At 40.2% G+C, this 15,016-nt stretch overlaps 4 protein-coding genes and 1 non-coding gene across 10 annotated transcripts; 3 read left to right on the top strand and 2 right to left on the bottom strand.

The window, feature by feature from the left end:
- Positions 1-2,801: 2,801 nt before the first annotated feature.
- Positions 2,802-6,909, top strand: oprk1 (opioid receptor, kappa 1). 2 transcript variants are annotated; one of them, XM_057057384.1, is made up of 3 exons: positions 2,802-3,799; positions 4,471-4,823; positions 4,895-6,909. In XM_057057384.1, exons 1-3 carry the CDS (start codon positions 3,570-3,572, stop codon positions 5,431-5,433), a joined length of 1,122 nt encoding a protein of 373 aa, XP_056913364.1. In that variant the 5' UTR covers positions 2,802-3,569; the 3' UTR covers positions 5,434-6,909. The 2 variants fall into 2 exon arrangements, with proteins under 2 accessions (XP_056913364.1, XP_056913363.1); XM_057057383.1 differs by having other exon boundaries at positions 2,963-3,814.
- Positions 6,910-7,611: 702 nt separating this feature from the next.
- On the top strand, positions 7,612-10,164 carry chmp5a (charged multivesicular body protein 5a). Its single transcript, XM_057055707.1, has 8 exons — positions 7,612-7,793; positions 8,120-8,224; positions 8,310-8,356; positions 8,524-8,617; positions 8,760-8,831; positions 8,944-9,052; positions 9,445-9,560; positions 9,772-10,164. The coding sequence occupies exons 1-8, from the start codon at positions 7,725-7,727 to the stop codon at positions 9,820-9,822; spliced, it is 663 nt and encodes a 220-aa protein (XP_056911687.1). The 5' UTR covers positions 7,612-7,724; the 3' UTR covers positions 9,823-10,164.
- A 357-nt stretch (positions 10,165-10,521) lies between these two features.
- trnar-ucu (transfer RNA arginine (anticodon UCU)) lies at positions 10,522-10,613 on the bottom strand. The gene is given in 2 exon segments: positions 10,522-10,557; positions 10,577-10,613. It is a non-coding gene; the product is annotated as a tRNA-Arg (tRNA).
- A 359-nt stretch (positions 10,614-10,972) lies between these two features.
- On the top strand, positions 10,973-12,838 carry bag1 (BCL2 associated athanogene 1). 4 transcript variants are annotated; one of them, XM_057055706.1, is made up of 7 exons: positions 10,973-11,109; positions 11,467-11,592; positions 11,676-11,758; positions 11,838-11,951; positions 12,045-12,152; positions 12,226-12,288; positions 12,362-12,838. In XM_057055706.1, the coding sequence occupies exons 1-7, from the start codon at positions 11,073-11,075 to the stop codon at positions 12,449-12,451; spliced, it is 621 nt and encodes a 206-aa protein (XP_056911686.1). In that variant the 5' UTR covers positions 10,973-11,072; the 3' UTR covers positions 12,452-12,838. The 4 variants fall into 4 exon arrangements, with proteins under 4 accessions (XP_056911686.1, XP_056911685.1, XP_056911684.1 ...); XM_057055705.1 differs by having other exon boundaries at positions 12,226-12,838; XM_057055704.1 differs by having other exon boundaries at positions 11,838-12,152.
- On the bottom strand, positions 12,827-14,470 carry myl12.2 (myosin, light chain 12, genome duplicate 2). Of its 2 annotated transcripts, none has more exons than XM_057055708.1 (4): positions 14,455-14,470; positions 13,695-13,901; positions 13,456-13,617; positions 12,827-13,298 (listed from the first exon to the last, which is right to left on the bottom strand). In XM_057055708.1, the coding sequence occupies exons 2-4, from the start codon at positions 13,876-13,878 to the stop codon at positions 13,126-13,128; spliced, it is 519 nt and encodes a 172-aa protein (XP_056911688.1). In that variant the 5' UTR covers positions 13,879-13,901; positions 14,455-14,470; the 3' UTR covers positions 12,827-13,125. The 2 variants fall into 2 exon arrangements, with proteins under 2 accessions (XP_056911688.1, XP_056911689.1); XM_057055709.1 differs by having other exon boundaries at positions 13,695-13,906; positions 14,459-14,470.
- Between the last annotated feature and the right edge of the window lie 546 nt (positions 14,471-15,016).

Here is a 15,016-nt window from a genome sequence, read left to right as displayed (position 1 = left end):
AATATTCTGTCTCCTGCTTTCTAATATTTGACAACTTTACATGCTCTGACAGTCTGCCTTGTTGAAACAGTCAAACTGCTTTACTCTTACCAACTGATCCAATTCAACCATTCCTCTTTTTTTCAAATCCTGACAGGATTGAAGCTCAATTTCAAGCTGCTTCCAAGGAAACTGACAAGCACCGGTGTGTTTATGGCCTTATTTTAGGCTTTTGTTGTCGTGGATACCTTGTACTGTGAAGCAAAATCAATTGTACTGTATGGAGACTAGATTTATTCCATTACTAAGGCCTTCTGAACTGGGATTTATGTCTTTTATATCCAAGATGGAGCTTCAAGCATTGTAAGCAAACAAACAGTTGTGAATTACACTTTGCTGAGTTAAATGTCAGACAGTGATGTTAAAAGTGTTCCAGTTATCCCCCTGATTTCCTGACACATGGGGGAGGGGGGGCGACATTGGTATTTTCTGAACCAGCACAGAAGCATAATTTCAGACCATAGTTCAAGTATGAATGGACAGATAGATGATGGATAGATAGATGATGGATAGATCTCTTCAGCCATCAGAGCAATTTTAGTCTTCAGTCAGCATGGTAACAAGTTCAGAAGTTACACATACTGCATATCAGAATTCAAACATTTTCACGCCTGCTGTGCAGACAAATAGAGAAGAAACGTAACAAGGACAGATGATTTAGATATTCATTCTAATATTTAAAGTCCTGTGATAACAGATTTATATTGAGTCAATATCAATAACATTGGATTTATCAATTTAAAGTACTGAAGTTGAATTGAGGTAAAATGTATGTTCATTATTTGCTACATTCCACTAGATAAGCCTTAAGTGCAGCATTTAAACACCAGTTCATCACAGGGCCCTATATGACAACTTGTGGGTTCAGAACATGTTCAAGGGTACCTAGGCAGTGCTCTGAAGGTGTTCTGGCACCTTCCCCTACTACCAGAACACATTCCATTCTGCAATGGGGCTCAAACCAAGAACCCTCCACTTCTCAGCCCGTTTCACAACAAACCGAGCTACCACTGTCCTGTAGTTCCTTACCATCACTTTGGCTTCTGTAGATACATTTCCAATCATTTTCTGCGGCAGCTGATGAATAATTTTCAGCTGTGGTTTCTGAGGCCAGGTCAAGATATCTGACTCCTGAGGGTCCTGATGCAAAAGCGACTCAGTAAGATTCTGAGGAGCAGAACAATCTGCTCTGAGTGGGTGAGATTCTTAATGAGGTGGACGGAGACGAAGGTGTGGAGATTATCGGTGGCTGGGAGGGAATGAACCCTTGTTTTTACCTGTTCATTAGCACCCGGCTTATCTCTGATTCACTCCTTTGTCTCGGGAGATGTGAAGCAATCAGGTAGTGACATATTTTAATGAGACCTGCCCTGACTGGATACACTTACGGGCATGAACCTTGTGTCTGGTAGCTCCTCTTGTAAAGTCTGCTCGATCATGACGTGGCACAGACCATGTAATCCTAATTATTACCGAGACTTTCTGTCAAATCCTTTCAATTGTTATCATCTGGTGATGCCAGTAAATTCAAAACTCAAACTTAAAAACCTTTTCTGGAGATTTAGGTGTACAGATGACATGTAGCGCAAATAAATAGATGCTGGATAGGTTTATAGATGTAGTAGAGATTGTGCTATATTTTTGTTGTTGAGGACCATCATTTTAAATTGACCCTAAAACTGTATAATTTTTTCTAATGGCTTCTTTATTAAGATCTGTTTTCGTAGAATCGAATCTTCTGGGTAAAAATGTTTAATTTATTATCAATACATGAAAATAACATCATAAAAAGCTCATGTCTAAAGGGTAACCTGCTCTGCTCAACAGCCCTAAAGTCCCTCACATTATTGTTATGTAATTTACAACATTTATATTCTCCCATTTACTCTTTTCCCTTCGCATCACCCGAAGCCTTAAGGCAGGTAACCAAACATTTGGTGTGATATAATTAGAAAGGCTGGTCAGGCAGTTCCAGTCAGGAGGAAACGGCGCAGCGCAGAAAGTGTCCAGGCCGAGTGTGGGAGTTCAGATATCGATTGGTGATTTTACAGTGGGATCAAACAGTAACTGAAGTGCAGATGGAAATCCACGTTTGGCAGCTAGTCTGGAGGAGTTATTTTGTTGTCAAGAGCTGCTGAAATACTAAGGGGGGCAGGGGGTCGCCACAGTAATTCCCGTGAGTGTTTCCACCGCCCCCCCACCATATTGACAGGATCAAATGAGCTATGGATGGATGGATGCAAAGCAGATGTTCAGAATTTGTGGCAACTTTCTCAAATATGTGGACAGCACCCTGTATGTATGTGTGTGTGTGTGTGTGTTAGTGTGAGTGTGTGTGTGTGTGTGTGTGTGTGTGTGTGTGTGTGTGTGTGTGTGTGTGTGTGTGTGTGTGTGTAAATATTTACACTCACATTCAGCAAATGGATGTAGTTACGTGAACATTTCCTCTCAGGAAGACAAATAAAACAGCCAGAGGGAAGAAGAGAGAACATTATTCCGGCAAAAAAACTGCTGCTGCTGTTGGTGGGTGAACATTGTAACTAGCCGCCACAGCCTCACTGCCAAGGCTCCAGACTGTCTTAGAGTTCAGAGGTGGAAATGCTGTATATGTAAACGCTGTGTGTGAACCTTAACAATAGCAACACACCTTCAAACAGCTTTGTTACCTCAATGCCCGACCATGATGGGTCTCTAAGCAACAGGCTTTGGTGGGTAAGGAGGAGAGGGCTTGGTTAGGTGCAGGTTGAAATATGGAGGAATACAAATGGGGTGAAAAGCTTCTGCTAATATGAGCTTCATTTTTTTTCCCATTTTCAGCTCATTGTGCTGAGTATAAGCTAAAAAGCATTATGAAAACAAGCAAGAAACCTGGAATTCATCATAATACCTTGAATTAAAACGTGAATGCCAAAGATGGAATGCCCAAATCATATTATCTTCTATATTGCTGTGCAGCTGCTGTCATCTCCAGGTTGCAGCTGAATGTCCCGGCTCACATCTCAGCAGGCTCCAGCGTCCACAGCTGCATTGAATTGGGAAATAAAAGCCTTTCAGGCGCATCCTGTGCGCACTAGTGTGAGGTCGGGTCGTTGCAAATGTTTCTAAAAAGCTGCAGAAATCCTGAGCAGAACGCGGTAAACGGACAGTCTGAGGCTGAAAATCTCTTCTGCCTCTGATGTCACAGATCGAGCAGGGCGGCTTTCCAGTGCGCACCTTCAGGGACGCAGCAGATTGTTTTTCTCTGCAACAGCCTCCAACTAGGGATCATTTGCTTTGCCACGTTTCTGACGGGACATTGGAGTCTGTCATCCACTGAGAAACTCGGTGTTTTTGCATTTGAATGAACTTTTTGTATTTAAAGAAAACGGGTGAGGTGCCGTTTTGCTTTGGCGTCCTTGAGTACAGACTCTTGTGCGCCTTTTTTCCCCATCCACCTGTAGGAAAAACCTCACTCCCTTTATCCCCCAATCAGTGAGATTGATCGCCTACTCGAACCGATCCAACGAAGCTGATATTAGTCTCAGTGCGCCATGGAGGACGGCGTGGTGCGCATCTACAAGGAGGACAAGTGTCCTCCGGGACAGCCGGAGCAGTGCCTCCCGAACTTCAACTGGCAGTTCTCCCTGTCGGACGCCTACAATTACACGCTGAACAGCAGCTGGGACGCGGATCCCGAGCCGATGTCGCCCATTATCCCCATCATCGTCGCCCTCTACTCGGTGGTGTTTGTGGTGGGATTAGCGGGCAACTGTCTGGTGATGTATGTAATCGTTCGGTGAGTTTTCAGCCACATCAGGATGAATCTTTTCCAACCGGTCCGCACAATACGGCATTTTTTGCGTTATGTATTGCGCGTGAATATGTTTAATTTGGAAAACCGACTTCTCCGCCTCCAATTGAATATTTATTCCTCAATAAATGTTTTATTTTGGTCAAATGTGCGCGGACCCCACCATATTGTCTTTTGACCAATGCAGATACGTATAATATAACATATCAACTGTTTTTCTCACATCAGTCACGTTGCAGATCTCCTGTAATTTATTTCCAATGTGACCAAGAGAAAAAGCAAAGAACACTATTGTTTTAATCACCTAATTTTGTGTGTCTGTATTTACAAATTCCTCTAAATGTTTGTAATATGATGGTAGAATGGATTTCAGCTATTTTATCCTCTTTAATGGATAAATACCTCCCCCTTATTAGTCTTATTTGTATTTTTATGGATTCTTCCATAATATCTCAGGTTTCAAACTCCAGAGTCTAAAAAAGAAATGCACATTTTATTCTACATATTGGATGTGGGCGGAATCAATTGCTTCCCTATATTTTCTTTCCTCTGTGTTCATTAATTTGTCAGCTTGTTTATCAAAAGAATCACCATGGCAACCCGGCCAATGACAGTCAAGCATCTATCTCCACCTGTTACAGCTACACCAAAATGAAAACAGCCACTAACATCTACATCTTCAACCTGGCTGTAGCCGACGCCTTGGTCACCACCACCATGCCCTTCCAGAGCACAGACTACCTGCTGAGCTCATGGCCGTTCGGCAAAGTGGCGTGCAAGGTCTTCATCTCCATCGATTACTACAACATGTTCACCAGCATCTTCACGCTGACCATGATGAGCGTGGATCGCTACGTGGCTGTGTGTCACCCCATTAAGGCCCTGGATTTCCGCACGCCTTTCAAAGCCAAAGTGATCAATGTGATCATCTGGGTGCTGTCCTCTGCTGCCGGGATCCCCGCCATGATCCTTGGCAGCACCAAGACTAATAACGGTACCCTTACCTGCACATGTTCACACTGTTAAGCCTTTTGCTGTATTTTTATTGACCCACGGTCTTTACAGGAACAACAGAGTGCGCCCTGCAGTTTCCAGAACCCTACATCTACTGGGACACCATGATGAAAATCTGCGTCTTCATCTTTGCCTTTGTGGCGCCCGTCATAATCATCACTGTCTGCTACACGCTAATGGTCCTGCGGCTGAAGAGCGTGCGGCTACTGTCAGGCTCACGTGAGAAGGACCGCAACCTTCGCCGGATCACGCGTTTGGTGCTGGTGGTGGTGGCTGTCTTCGTGGTTTGCTGGACACCCATCCACATCTTCATTTTGGTCAAGGCGCTGTCCAGTGGTGTGCCCGAAACCACTGCCGTTGTGGCCGCTTACTTCTTCTGTGTGGCTCTGGGGTACACCAACAGCAGCCTCAACCCTATCCTCTATGCCTTCCTGGATGAGAACTTCAAGAGGTGCTTTAAGGACTTCTGCTGCCTCAGGGGTCAAGGACACAGGGAGTGTCAGGGTGTGAGCCGGGTCAAGAGCACTGTTCGGGACCACAAGTGTCACGCTGGAGGTCAGGGAGACACACCTCAGGCCAGACCCGTATGACTAGTCATGGACGGGTCCTCTTTAACCTGTCAGGTCTGTGAGGACTCTGGCGAGCTTGGGCTGACCCAAATCACCACAGCCATCTGAGAGATGGTCATTTATTCATCTGCCAGGGAATCATGGGATATGTCCCTCATAGATGTGTGGATATTTTACTTTTTGACAAGAAAGTAAACTATTAAGTCAGAGTGTAGGTCTATCATTATTTAGTGTAAGTGTAAAATATTATTGCAAACTACTGTAAATTATTGCAAGTGAATGTAAAAGTGTCTTATTATGGTCTAATCAGATAAGCTTTGCCTTTGAATTAACTATATGTAGGAATGCAATGCCAAAATGTAACAGGAATGAATGAAAAAAAAATGTGTATGAAAAAAATATGAATGAAAAAATATGTATTTAAAGTCAGCATTGTAAGTCACATTTAAATATATTATTACATGTAGACATATGTTATGTCTTAATACATTAATACTTACATATTTATAAGTGAATGAAAACTTTGAATGTAAATTCATCAGAGTTCTGACACAAGTGGAAAAAGGTAATTTTTGCTTTTGTGTTTTATATAATTATGATTTTCTTCAGACATCGCCGGTGCGTTGATGTAAATACGCAACAACCTCACAGGGATCACCAGATGTAATTTGCATCAAGAGGAGGGTAACTCAAGGTGTTCTCCCTGAAGATGGTAGACTTTATTAGAACCATTCAAGAAAAAAAGTACCCCACGCCTGTGAATACTGGCAGATAAAGTACACTTTGGACTGAAATAAATGAGAAAACTGGACAGAGAGCTCCAAGGCAACAGCCAAGATCCCAGGTACAGCCCGACAATGCACAAGGATGTTTGTGATTAATGTATTTTAATGTTGACGCTGTGAATATCGGCTCATTGTGACATCTATTTGGCTTAATATGCAAAAAAAAAGAGTTGCTGTTATGTGACTTTCCCCCTAGATCAGTCCGATTCAAGATAAAGCAAACCTACAGTGTGTGTCTGTCTAATCTAGTAGCAGTGTGGTTGTTAGAGCTGATAATGTGCATTGTGCCTTATATTTACCCATTTTTCTTGGTATGGATAATCATCAATTCATCACTTTTTCAATTTTCTCAATTGGCAGTTGATTATAGTCACTGTCAAATGAACAATTTCGTAGCTAATTCTGCAATTGTGTTTATAAAGAATTAATTACATGTATTCCGTCCCAGTCATATGTGCTATATGGTTATAATATATTATGAAACTTTTGCTGTATTTGAAATTGACAAGCTTCATGTCCACAGGTAGACCCGTGATGATTACTGGTGGATGCAATGTGAAGTAACATATAGAAATAACAGAAATTTCAACCACTTATTCAATTTTAGGGAGTCTTTCACTATCTATAGCTGGTCTTAGAGGGTAATGTTAAGTATTTGTTCCGTCTTCTTATGAGGTGTAAGTTGGAAATAAAGGCTAAATGTTAATCTCAACATTGTTGCAGAATATATTTATTTTATTTGTAGTTTGAGTTGAATTTCCAATAGGCTGAAGGAACAGTCTATTATACAGCACCTGGCAGGCCAAATGTTAACCAAATATGATCAGATATAGAAGAGAAAATAAGGCTTAGCTTGGAACATTTCCACTGGGAAGCTGTCAGCCGTAATGACCAGAATCATATGATACTAGAAATAATCTGTTCCTCTGTCTTTCTCTCTAAATTATGCACAGACAGGCACAGGAAAAGGTTCTTTTGCTTAATGGGGCTATATTTAAATTTAATGTCACTCTAAATGTGAAGGGGAAAGTTCATGTAAAGAGATATATCTTGGGGAAATCATGGATAAAAGTAACAATTCTAGTAACATTAGTCATCTATGATACATGTGTAAGATGTTTTTACAATATAAGGTGAAAGAAAACATAATAATCAAAAGATCTTGCTTGTTTAATATCTATTACATCTACATAAATATCTACTGATGAATAAACAAATATGTAAAAATGTCTTTCTGGTTTATAGGTTTATAAGTAAAACAAGAGAACATGTTTTCTTCTTCTCCGGGTTTGTGGCGTAACAATAGGGACAATAGGTTTGTGCAATTCCCTTTTATCACCACATGGGGGCATGTGTGCGTCACCAGGTGGACCCAAACGCTTATTGGTTACAGCTGTTTACGCTAACCAATCGCCGTGTGCGCCTTTGCGATACTTCCGGGTCTGTCCAATTGTTAAAACCTTTCGGGTCTCTATGCATTTATTCTGATTTCAAAGCAAAGTTTTAGTAGACAGAAACGTTTAAAAAATGAACAGAATATTCGGACGCTCAAAGCCAAAAACACCCCCCCCGAATCTGTCGGACTGTATCGGAAATGTGAGTACTGTCCTGCCGAAAAGTGTTGTTTATGCCTTTCATGCCTGATATAACGGTGCCATAGCCGAGCTCACAAAAGAGCCATTACCAAGTAGTTAGCCTCAAGCTACAGTTTACCATTTCAATAACAGTATTACTCATACGATCGGCTGAAATTGCCATAAAATATACGAAAATTTTAAACCACAGCCATTGGTTTGCCTATAGGCTCACTGCCCGTCAGCTACCATGTTGTTTTTAGCTCACATAAACATACCACACACGATATTTTAATATCTTTATTATCTGCCCGGATGTGTAAAGAGATCCCTGATGTCTTCACCCAGGTGGACGCAAGATCCGAATCCATAGAAAAGAAGATCAGCAGACTAGATGCTGAACTGATCAAGTACAAAGATCAGATGAAGAAGATGAGAGATGGGCCCTCGAAGGTATGGTGTCAATTTTGGGAGTTAGAATATTGTTAGTGAACAACAATCACATTTTTATTACATTTATATATTCATCTGAATCCAGAACATGGTGAAACAGAAGGCAATGAGAGTCCTGAAGCAGAAAAGAATGTGAGTTTTTGTCCTTATTTTCTTTTACAGAATCAGTTGATTACACTCACCTATATTTGATGCTTAAAAACTGACAATTGAGTTTATCTTATATTTTTTGGGAGGCCTTATTTGATCTTCAAATTAAAAAAAGTTCTGTAAATAATGAATCTTGTTTTATTACACAGGTATGAAGGGCAAAGAGAACAACTGGCTCAACAGTCATTTAACATGGAGCAGGCAAACTACACCATCCAGACATTAAAGGACACAAAAACCACAGTAAGTGATTTTTCCTTTATGTCAAATGTACTAACTGCAGAGCATCCCAACGTGACTTATTTAGCTTATCGAGTGAAATATTTTTGACAGGTCTGTTGATAAAGTCTCTATGTCTGTTCTGAATTCTCTTTTGTGTTTTCAGGTGGAAGCCATGAAGATCGGTGCCAAAGAAATGAAGAAGGCATACAAGGATGTCAAACTTGATCAGATTGATGTATGGTTGTAGTCTCCTCCAATGCAGCATTTATGTTCCATATATGTGTGTGTGTGTGGTGTGTGTGTATATATATATGTATTAATACATTTCACCTTGTGTCAACTTTCAGGATTTACAGGACCAGCTGGAGGACATGATGGACGAAGCCAACGATGTGCAGGAGGCCCTGAGTCGCAGCTACGGAACTCCAGACATAGATGAGGACGACCTGGAAGCAGGTACACCTCTCTGCTTAGCACCCATTCCCTAAGTCGGCAACATACATTCATAAAGAATCACACTCACCTATTAAATCTTAAAATGTCTCATCCATCCATTTGTAACTGTGATTTTGTAGGTAAGCCAGTAATTCAGTAAATTCAATATTAATCAATGGGCAGCAGATCTACATATCTGTTTAATGAAAGATCTCCTGTGACTGAGATACACCATTTGTGTGGGTGTAACTGCGCTGTATTAGAGCTATTTTTAGAATGCCTCAGCTTGGCTTTCAAATGTGAGTTGTCAGTTCACTGGGTGAATTAAAGCGGCACCATCAACAATATTCTAACCGTATTAAATGGACCTGTACTTGACAATAGTGTTCGAGTGACAGTTTAACTGTTTGCAGAACTGGATGCGCTGGGTGATGAGCTGCTGCTGGATGATGACAGCTCTTACCTCGATGAGGCCTCTGCTGCACCATCTATTCCAGAGGGAATCCCCAGTGACAGCAAGACAAACAAGGTACAGTACCCTCAGAATTATTATTACATTCTCTCTCTCTCTTTTTAAAAGAAAATCTGCTGTTTTCCTAAAATGTTCAGCCCCTGTTTCTGGCTAAGAGTCCTTATTTTTCTGCCATATTTATCTGATGTTGGCTGTGATGATCTCTGTTGTTTAAGTCAGTCTTCTTCATTTAACATTCAAACGTTTAAAACCTGTGTGTACTTTGCAGGATGGTGTTTTGGTGGATGAATTTGGTCTGCCACAGATTCCTGCATCTTAAACAAGAGGTGGATGACAGCTGCACTCTGACTGGAATACACTTTTATATGTAGATGAACATTTATACATATAAGACCATTTGATGTGGAAACACTACACCAATGAGGCCGTGGTGGGTTGTGTGTGCTTAGTGTTACAAATTACATGCTAGCATGTGGTCAGGTAGTGTACTGAACATTTCCTCCCTTTCATCTTCCTGTTTTAATCTCATTCTTTTGCAGTATTAGCTACTTACAAATTATTTAATTTATATTTATTCTATTTTTGTGTGTTCTTACTTTTTTGTCTGAAGTTTGTTTCTTTGATGTATTTGAAGTGGGCAAAATAAATGTTTTCACTTTAATATTGGTTTATTGATTTTCTTTCAAACGTCCATATATTTTGCTAATAAGTTTCCCTTGAATTCTGTTTGACAGACGGATTTAAGACACACAATTGTGACTTCAATAAAGAAATCCCTATAAGTACAACATAATAGATGCCAGCCACACAGCATTTTCTGTTTATTGTATAGATTGAATAAACTGGCTACATTAAAGGATTGAAGATAGTATATCTATCTACTGATTTCTTTTTTAAAATTCTATGCTGTAGAGTATGAAATGTAATTGTTAGTGGTTAAAATGGTTAGTTTTAGTTTAGTACTAAATTTTATCCAAGGCACCTTATCAACTTTGTGATTTCCTTGAAAAGGAAAATCCGACTCTGGTGGGACTCGAACCCACAACCTTTGAATTACTTTTCATGTACTTGACTAGAAGTCCAATGCGCTATCCATTGCGCCACAGAGCCGCTTACTTTGCGGTAAACCGGGTCAAAGTTAGGGTTATGAAACATTGTAGAGCTAAAGTTTCCGAGCTAAGGTTTTTGTCTTGTTTACAGTTTGCCTAATTGAATTGGATTTATAAAAAACTTTAAAGATTGGTCCGTGGATGTCTGCGGTTATCATTTTATATGGAAAAAAAATTTCTACCTAATTTCTGTTTGTTAAAGAGATCGTCTCGGATTGAAGGATTTGCTATCTTTTGTGTTAAAACAAAGAATGCGGCGGAGAAATGCTGAAACGTGCCTTTTGTGTAGTTTTAAACAAACTAAGTCCTGTGACAAAAGTAGAAAGTTTGTATATGATTTTTTTTCCTGTAGAAGCAGCTGAAATCCAGACAGGAATTATTTCCGGTACGTACAGGAAGTATTTAGCGATTCTCCATAGTTAGCAGTTAGCAGTTCTCTCAAGGACCCCAAAAAAGCACCATGTCTGAACAATCCATAACAGTGACAGTTGCATACGGTAATAAGACTTTTATTTGATACTATCAGTTGTATGTCAAAGAGGTTTAGTTTTGTAACCAACGACCCCGCCCGAGAACATAAATTTTAGCTAGCACTGCAAAGTTAGCATTTTCTAATATTTGGGTTCGCGTTACCTCTTTTGAACGACTAATTTCCGTCTAGCGAAACAAATGAAACAGTTCTTTAGATGCCTCTTTTCATTGGTGCTACACAGTTTTAGAAAGTACATTAGTATCTAAATTTAATAATCTATTCAATGGAATGTGTTCTACCTTTTCCCAGGGGGTAGATCTATACATCATGGTCAGACATGCGAGACAAATATGTTCTGAAGCTTTTATTTTTCTTACGTCAGGATCTACAAAGCATAACATCACACTAACTACCCACGATGAAACGGGCCCTTTTGTAAAGGACCTCTCAGATGCTCTCACAGCGGCGACAGGAGTTCCACAAACATCACAGAAAATTATCTTTAAAGGTAGGTTTTGAGTTCCACTTTTTTTATTACATGAACACAAAAAATATTATGCAGCCAGCTCAAACTGAGTATCATGACACTAGGAAAATCACTGAAGGACATGGAGGAGCGTCTGACCAGTTATGGAGTAAAAGAAGGCTGTAAACTGATGATGATTGGAAAGCGGGTAAGAGTGACATCTCTAGGTGTTACTTAACCTAGTAATAGTGGATGTTACTCACTTGTGACTGTGACCAATCAAACAGAACAGTCCAGAAGAAGAGGCAGAGCTAAAGAAGCTCAAAGACATTGAGAAATCTGTCGAACAAACAGCAAAGAAGTTGGAGAAAGTTGGTGGAGAGTTGACTGGACTCAAGAATGTAAGCAAGGTTTTGTGTTTTTTGATAAATTCATCAGTTCCTAATGTTTTCTTATTTGTACATGTCTCTAACAGCCCTGCACTTAATACACAGGGCTTTCTAGCAAAGGACCTCCAGGTAGAGGCGCTGGGTAAACTGGACCACAGAGTTAAAACAGCAGCTGAACAGTTAATGAAAACTCTGGAACAGATTGATGCACTGGTAATCCAGTTTCCTCCAGGAGTTTTTCATCGTTTGTTTTAATGTCACATAACAATGCTGTGCTTTATCTTAGAGTGTGCCAGAAAATTTCAGTGACTGCAGAATGAAGAAGAAGGGACTTGTAAAGACAGTGCAGGTACACTCATCGTCCACATTTCTTCTCAGTATGAATACATTTTTGATTGTAAACTGTATTTATTCTACAACAGGGTTTTCTGGCAGAGTGCGACAAGATTGAGGCATGTATATCAGACCATCTATCCAAGATTCAATCAAAAAATCTTGCCCTCGCAGACTAAAACCACGTCTTCCTCGCCATGTCCTATTGTATGTATTGCTCTGTGAGCAACTGAAAATAACTAATGGAGCAGCTCTGTCTATTTATTCTGGATGCTGGGTGTTAGAAATTAATCAAGTTAAGAGTCACAATCAAAACCCAGTTTTGTCTTTTATTGTAGCAAATTGTAAGTGCTACTTATAGCAATATGTGCAAAATTACCAAGAGTGTCTGATATAAAACACTTGTTTGTCCTCTGAGAAATTCACTGCTCAAAGCATCAATGTACTGTATGAAAAATGTCAGCGACTGATCGCTTACCATTGTGTAGGCTTTACTTTTGTGTAAGAAAAAGATGTTTTGAAAATAAACTTTAAAAAAAAAAAGCATCAGCACATTTCCCTCAAAAGAGATGTATTTTTTATTTCCAGTTTAACTCACAGGAGCCATTCTAACTATAGCTTATACAGACTCAGTTGTGATTTCACATTATGTGCAAATGAGCTTTGAAAGTGGGGTTAGAGAAGCTGGAGGGGGTTCAGGTTTGGTTCAATAAGCAGCTTAAACATGACCTTCAAGCTACAACACAGTGAAGCCATCAGGAGCCATATGACAGGATGTAAGGCAGCTCTACCAAGTGAAGATCCATTAAAGAGACTCACAGTGGATAGGCTCTGCAACGAGCCGCTTCTGCTGCTAATCGTCTTTATCCTTTGCGCCATGCTTTAAGATGCGTGTGAACGCTACGTAGTTGAAGTTCCCTTTCTTATCGATGGGTGCCTCTCTGAAGAGCTCGTCCACTTCTTCATCTGTGAACCTGTCACCCATCGTAGTGAGCAGCTCCCGCAGAAACTCCTCCTGGATCATCCCTGTGGGGCAAAACTATTTTCATTCCAACACAACAAATGAAAACAACAAATCTGATCACTGTATGACTTTCAGCAGGTTTTGAGTAATTGTAGCTATATATATCATGAACAATGATTTCAAATATGTGGCCTATATACAGGATATATACATACATACCAGTTCCCTCTTCATCAAAGCAGGCAAAAGCATTGCGGATCACATCCTCAGGATCAGTCCCATTCAGTTTCTCTCCAAACATGGTCAAAAACATGGTGAAGTTGATCGGGCCTGGGGCTTCATTCATCATAGCCTCCAGGTATTCCTCTGTGGGGTTCTTACCTGGAAAGTTGACAATAGTAATGAAGTTTTGTTACCATGCACATAGAAAGGTGTTTAAAATACACTATTGCTTTTACCTAATGAGGCCAGCATGTCGTGAAGGTCTTCTTTGTCAATGAAACCGTCCCTGTTCTGGTCGATCATGTTAAAAGCCTCCTTGAACTCCTGAATTTGAGACTGGTCAAACATGGCAAAAACATTGGAGGTTGCGCGCTGAGGACGCTTCTTGGTGTTCTTTCCCTTGGCTCTTTTGCTTGACATGTTGCCTGGTGGTGGTTTTCTCCCTCTTCTGGAATATAGACAAGTTACCTTGAGATTGCATTTTCAGTTAATACAAAACTGTTTTCAGATGGTTTAATCTGTGCATATCACCAATACATTCCTCTGTGGTTCTACTTGCTTAAACTGTCCATCAAAATTTGCTAGTTGTTTATTAGTTGGATTTCTTCAACCATCTTAAAATGCCTCCTTAGGCAGAGAAATCTCATTTAACCGTCTCTTGCTAATGGTAAGCTACTAATTCATCAAGGTGTTTGCATTTTCAATATACTGATTAAAATCATGAAATTGAAGCAGCAGTATGTGTACTTATGGAATAGGATTTTACTTGTGTTTTGGTCTAAATATATTTTACATATATGGGGGGAAGGAGGGGGGGGGGGTGTTCGTAAGTGCAATTCAATGTTTTTGAAGTATTTTCAATATCGAGTAGCCCAGTGTAGCTAGCACACGGTGACCCAAATAAGTGAGCATGCAGGCACTAATCCACTGTAAGTATACTAGTTTCATGAGGTGGTAATGAATACAAAATCAAGATAGTTTCTGAAATTAATTCACCCACCTGCAAAAATGCGAGTGTACCGCCGCATCCACGGGATGATGTGGAAGAACCGTCAATGTTTTATTTCCTGTTTTCCAAATGGACCAATTACAGCCGACCTGGAATGAACCAACTATAGCCATCTGGAATGTTCCATGTTGTGTGCCCCCCTCTCCCTCGACCACCAATTGAATTGTAAATATTTTTTTTAAAAAAAATAACTTTTTTTTAAAACGAGTGAAACAAAGTGTGTGGGTTTAAACGTTTGTTTCGATATTACACACATAAAATTAACACGATTTCTGTTCGTTTGGCGTCCCCTAAGAGGCTGTAGTTCACACACTCTACCAACAGGTGGGGCAATCACACGTGAAAAGGTTTTCTCTGTGTGCGTAATAACCCCTTTTCTGACATTTCGAATGGTGTTTGCTTCACTTATGCGGTGCTTATGGTGTACAACAGGCTCTCATTTTGTTAGGTTTACTTATGTAATAAAATCACAATGATGTCTAAAACAACGTATTTTGCAATGAGTAGGTAGTTATGCAGTACCCCCACACCCCCTTCCCAGTTTGTGCA

Source organism: Takifugu flavidus, chromosome 15 (genome assembly GCF_003711565.1).
Source record: "Takifugu flavidus isolate HTHZ2018 chromosome 15, ASM371156v2, whole genome shotgun sequence".
Lineage (NCBI taxonomy): Eukaryota > Metazoa > Chordata > Actinopteri > Tetraodontiformes > Tetraodontidae > Takifugu > Takifugu flavidus.
This window is presented reverse-complemented; position numbering and strand designations above follow the sequence as displayed.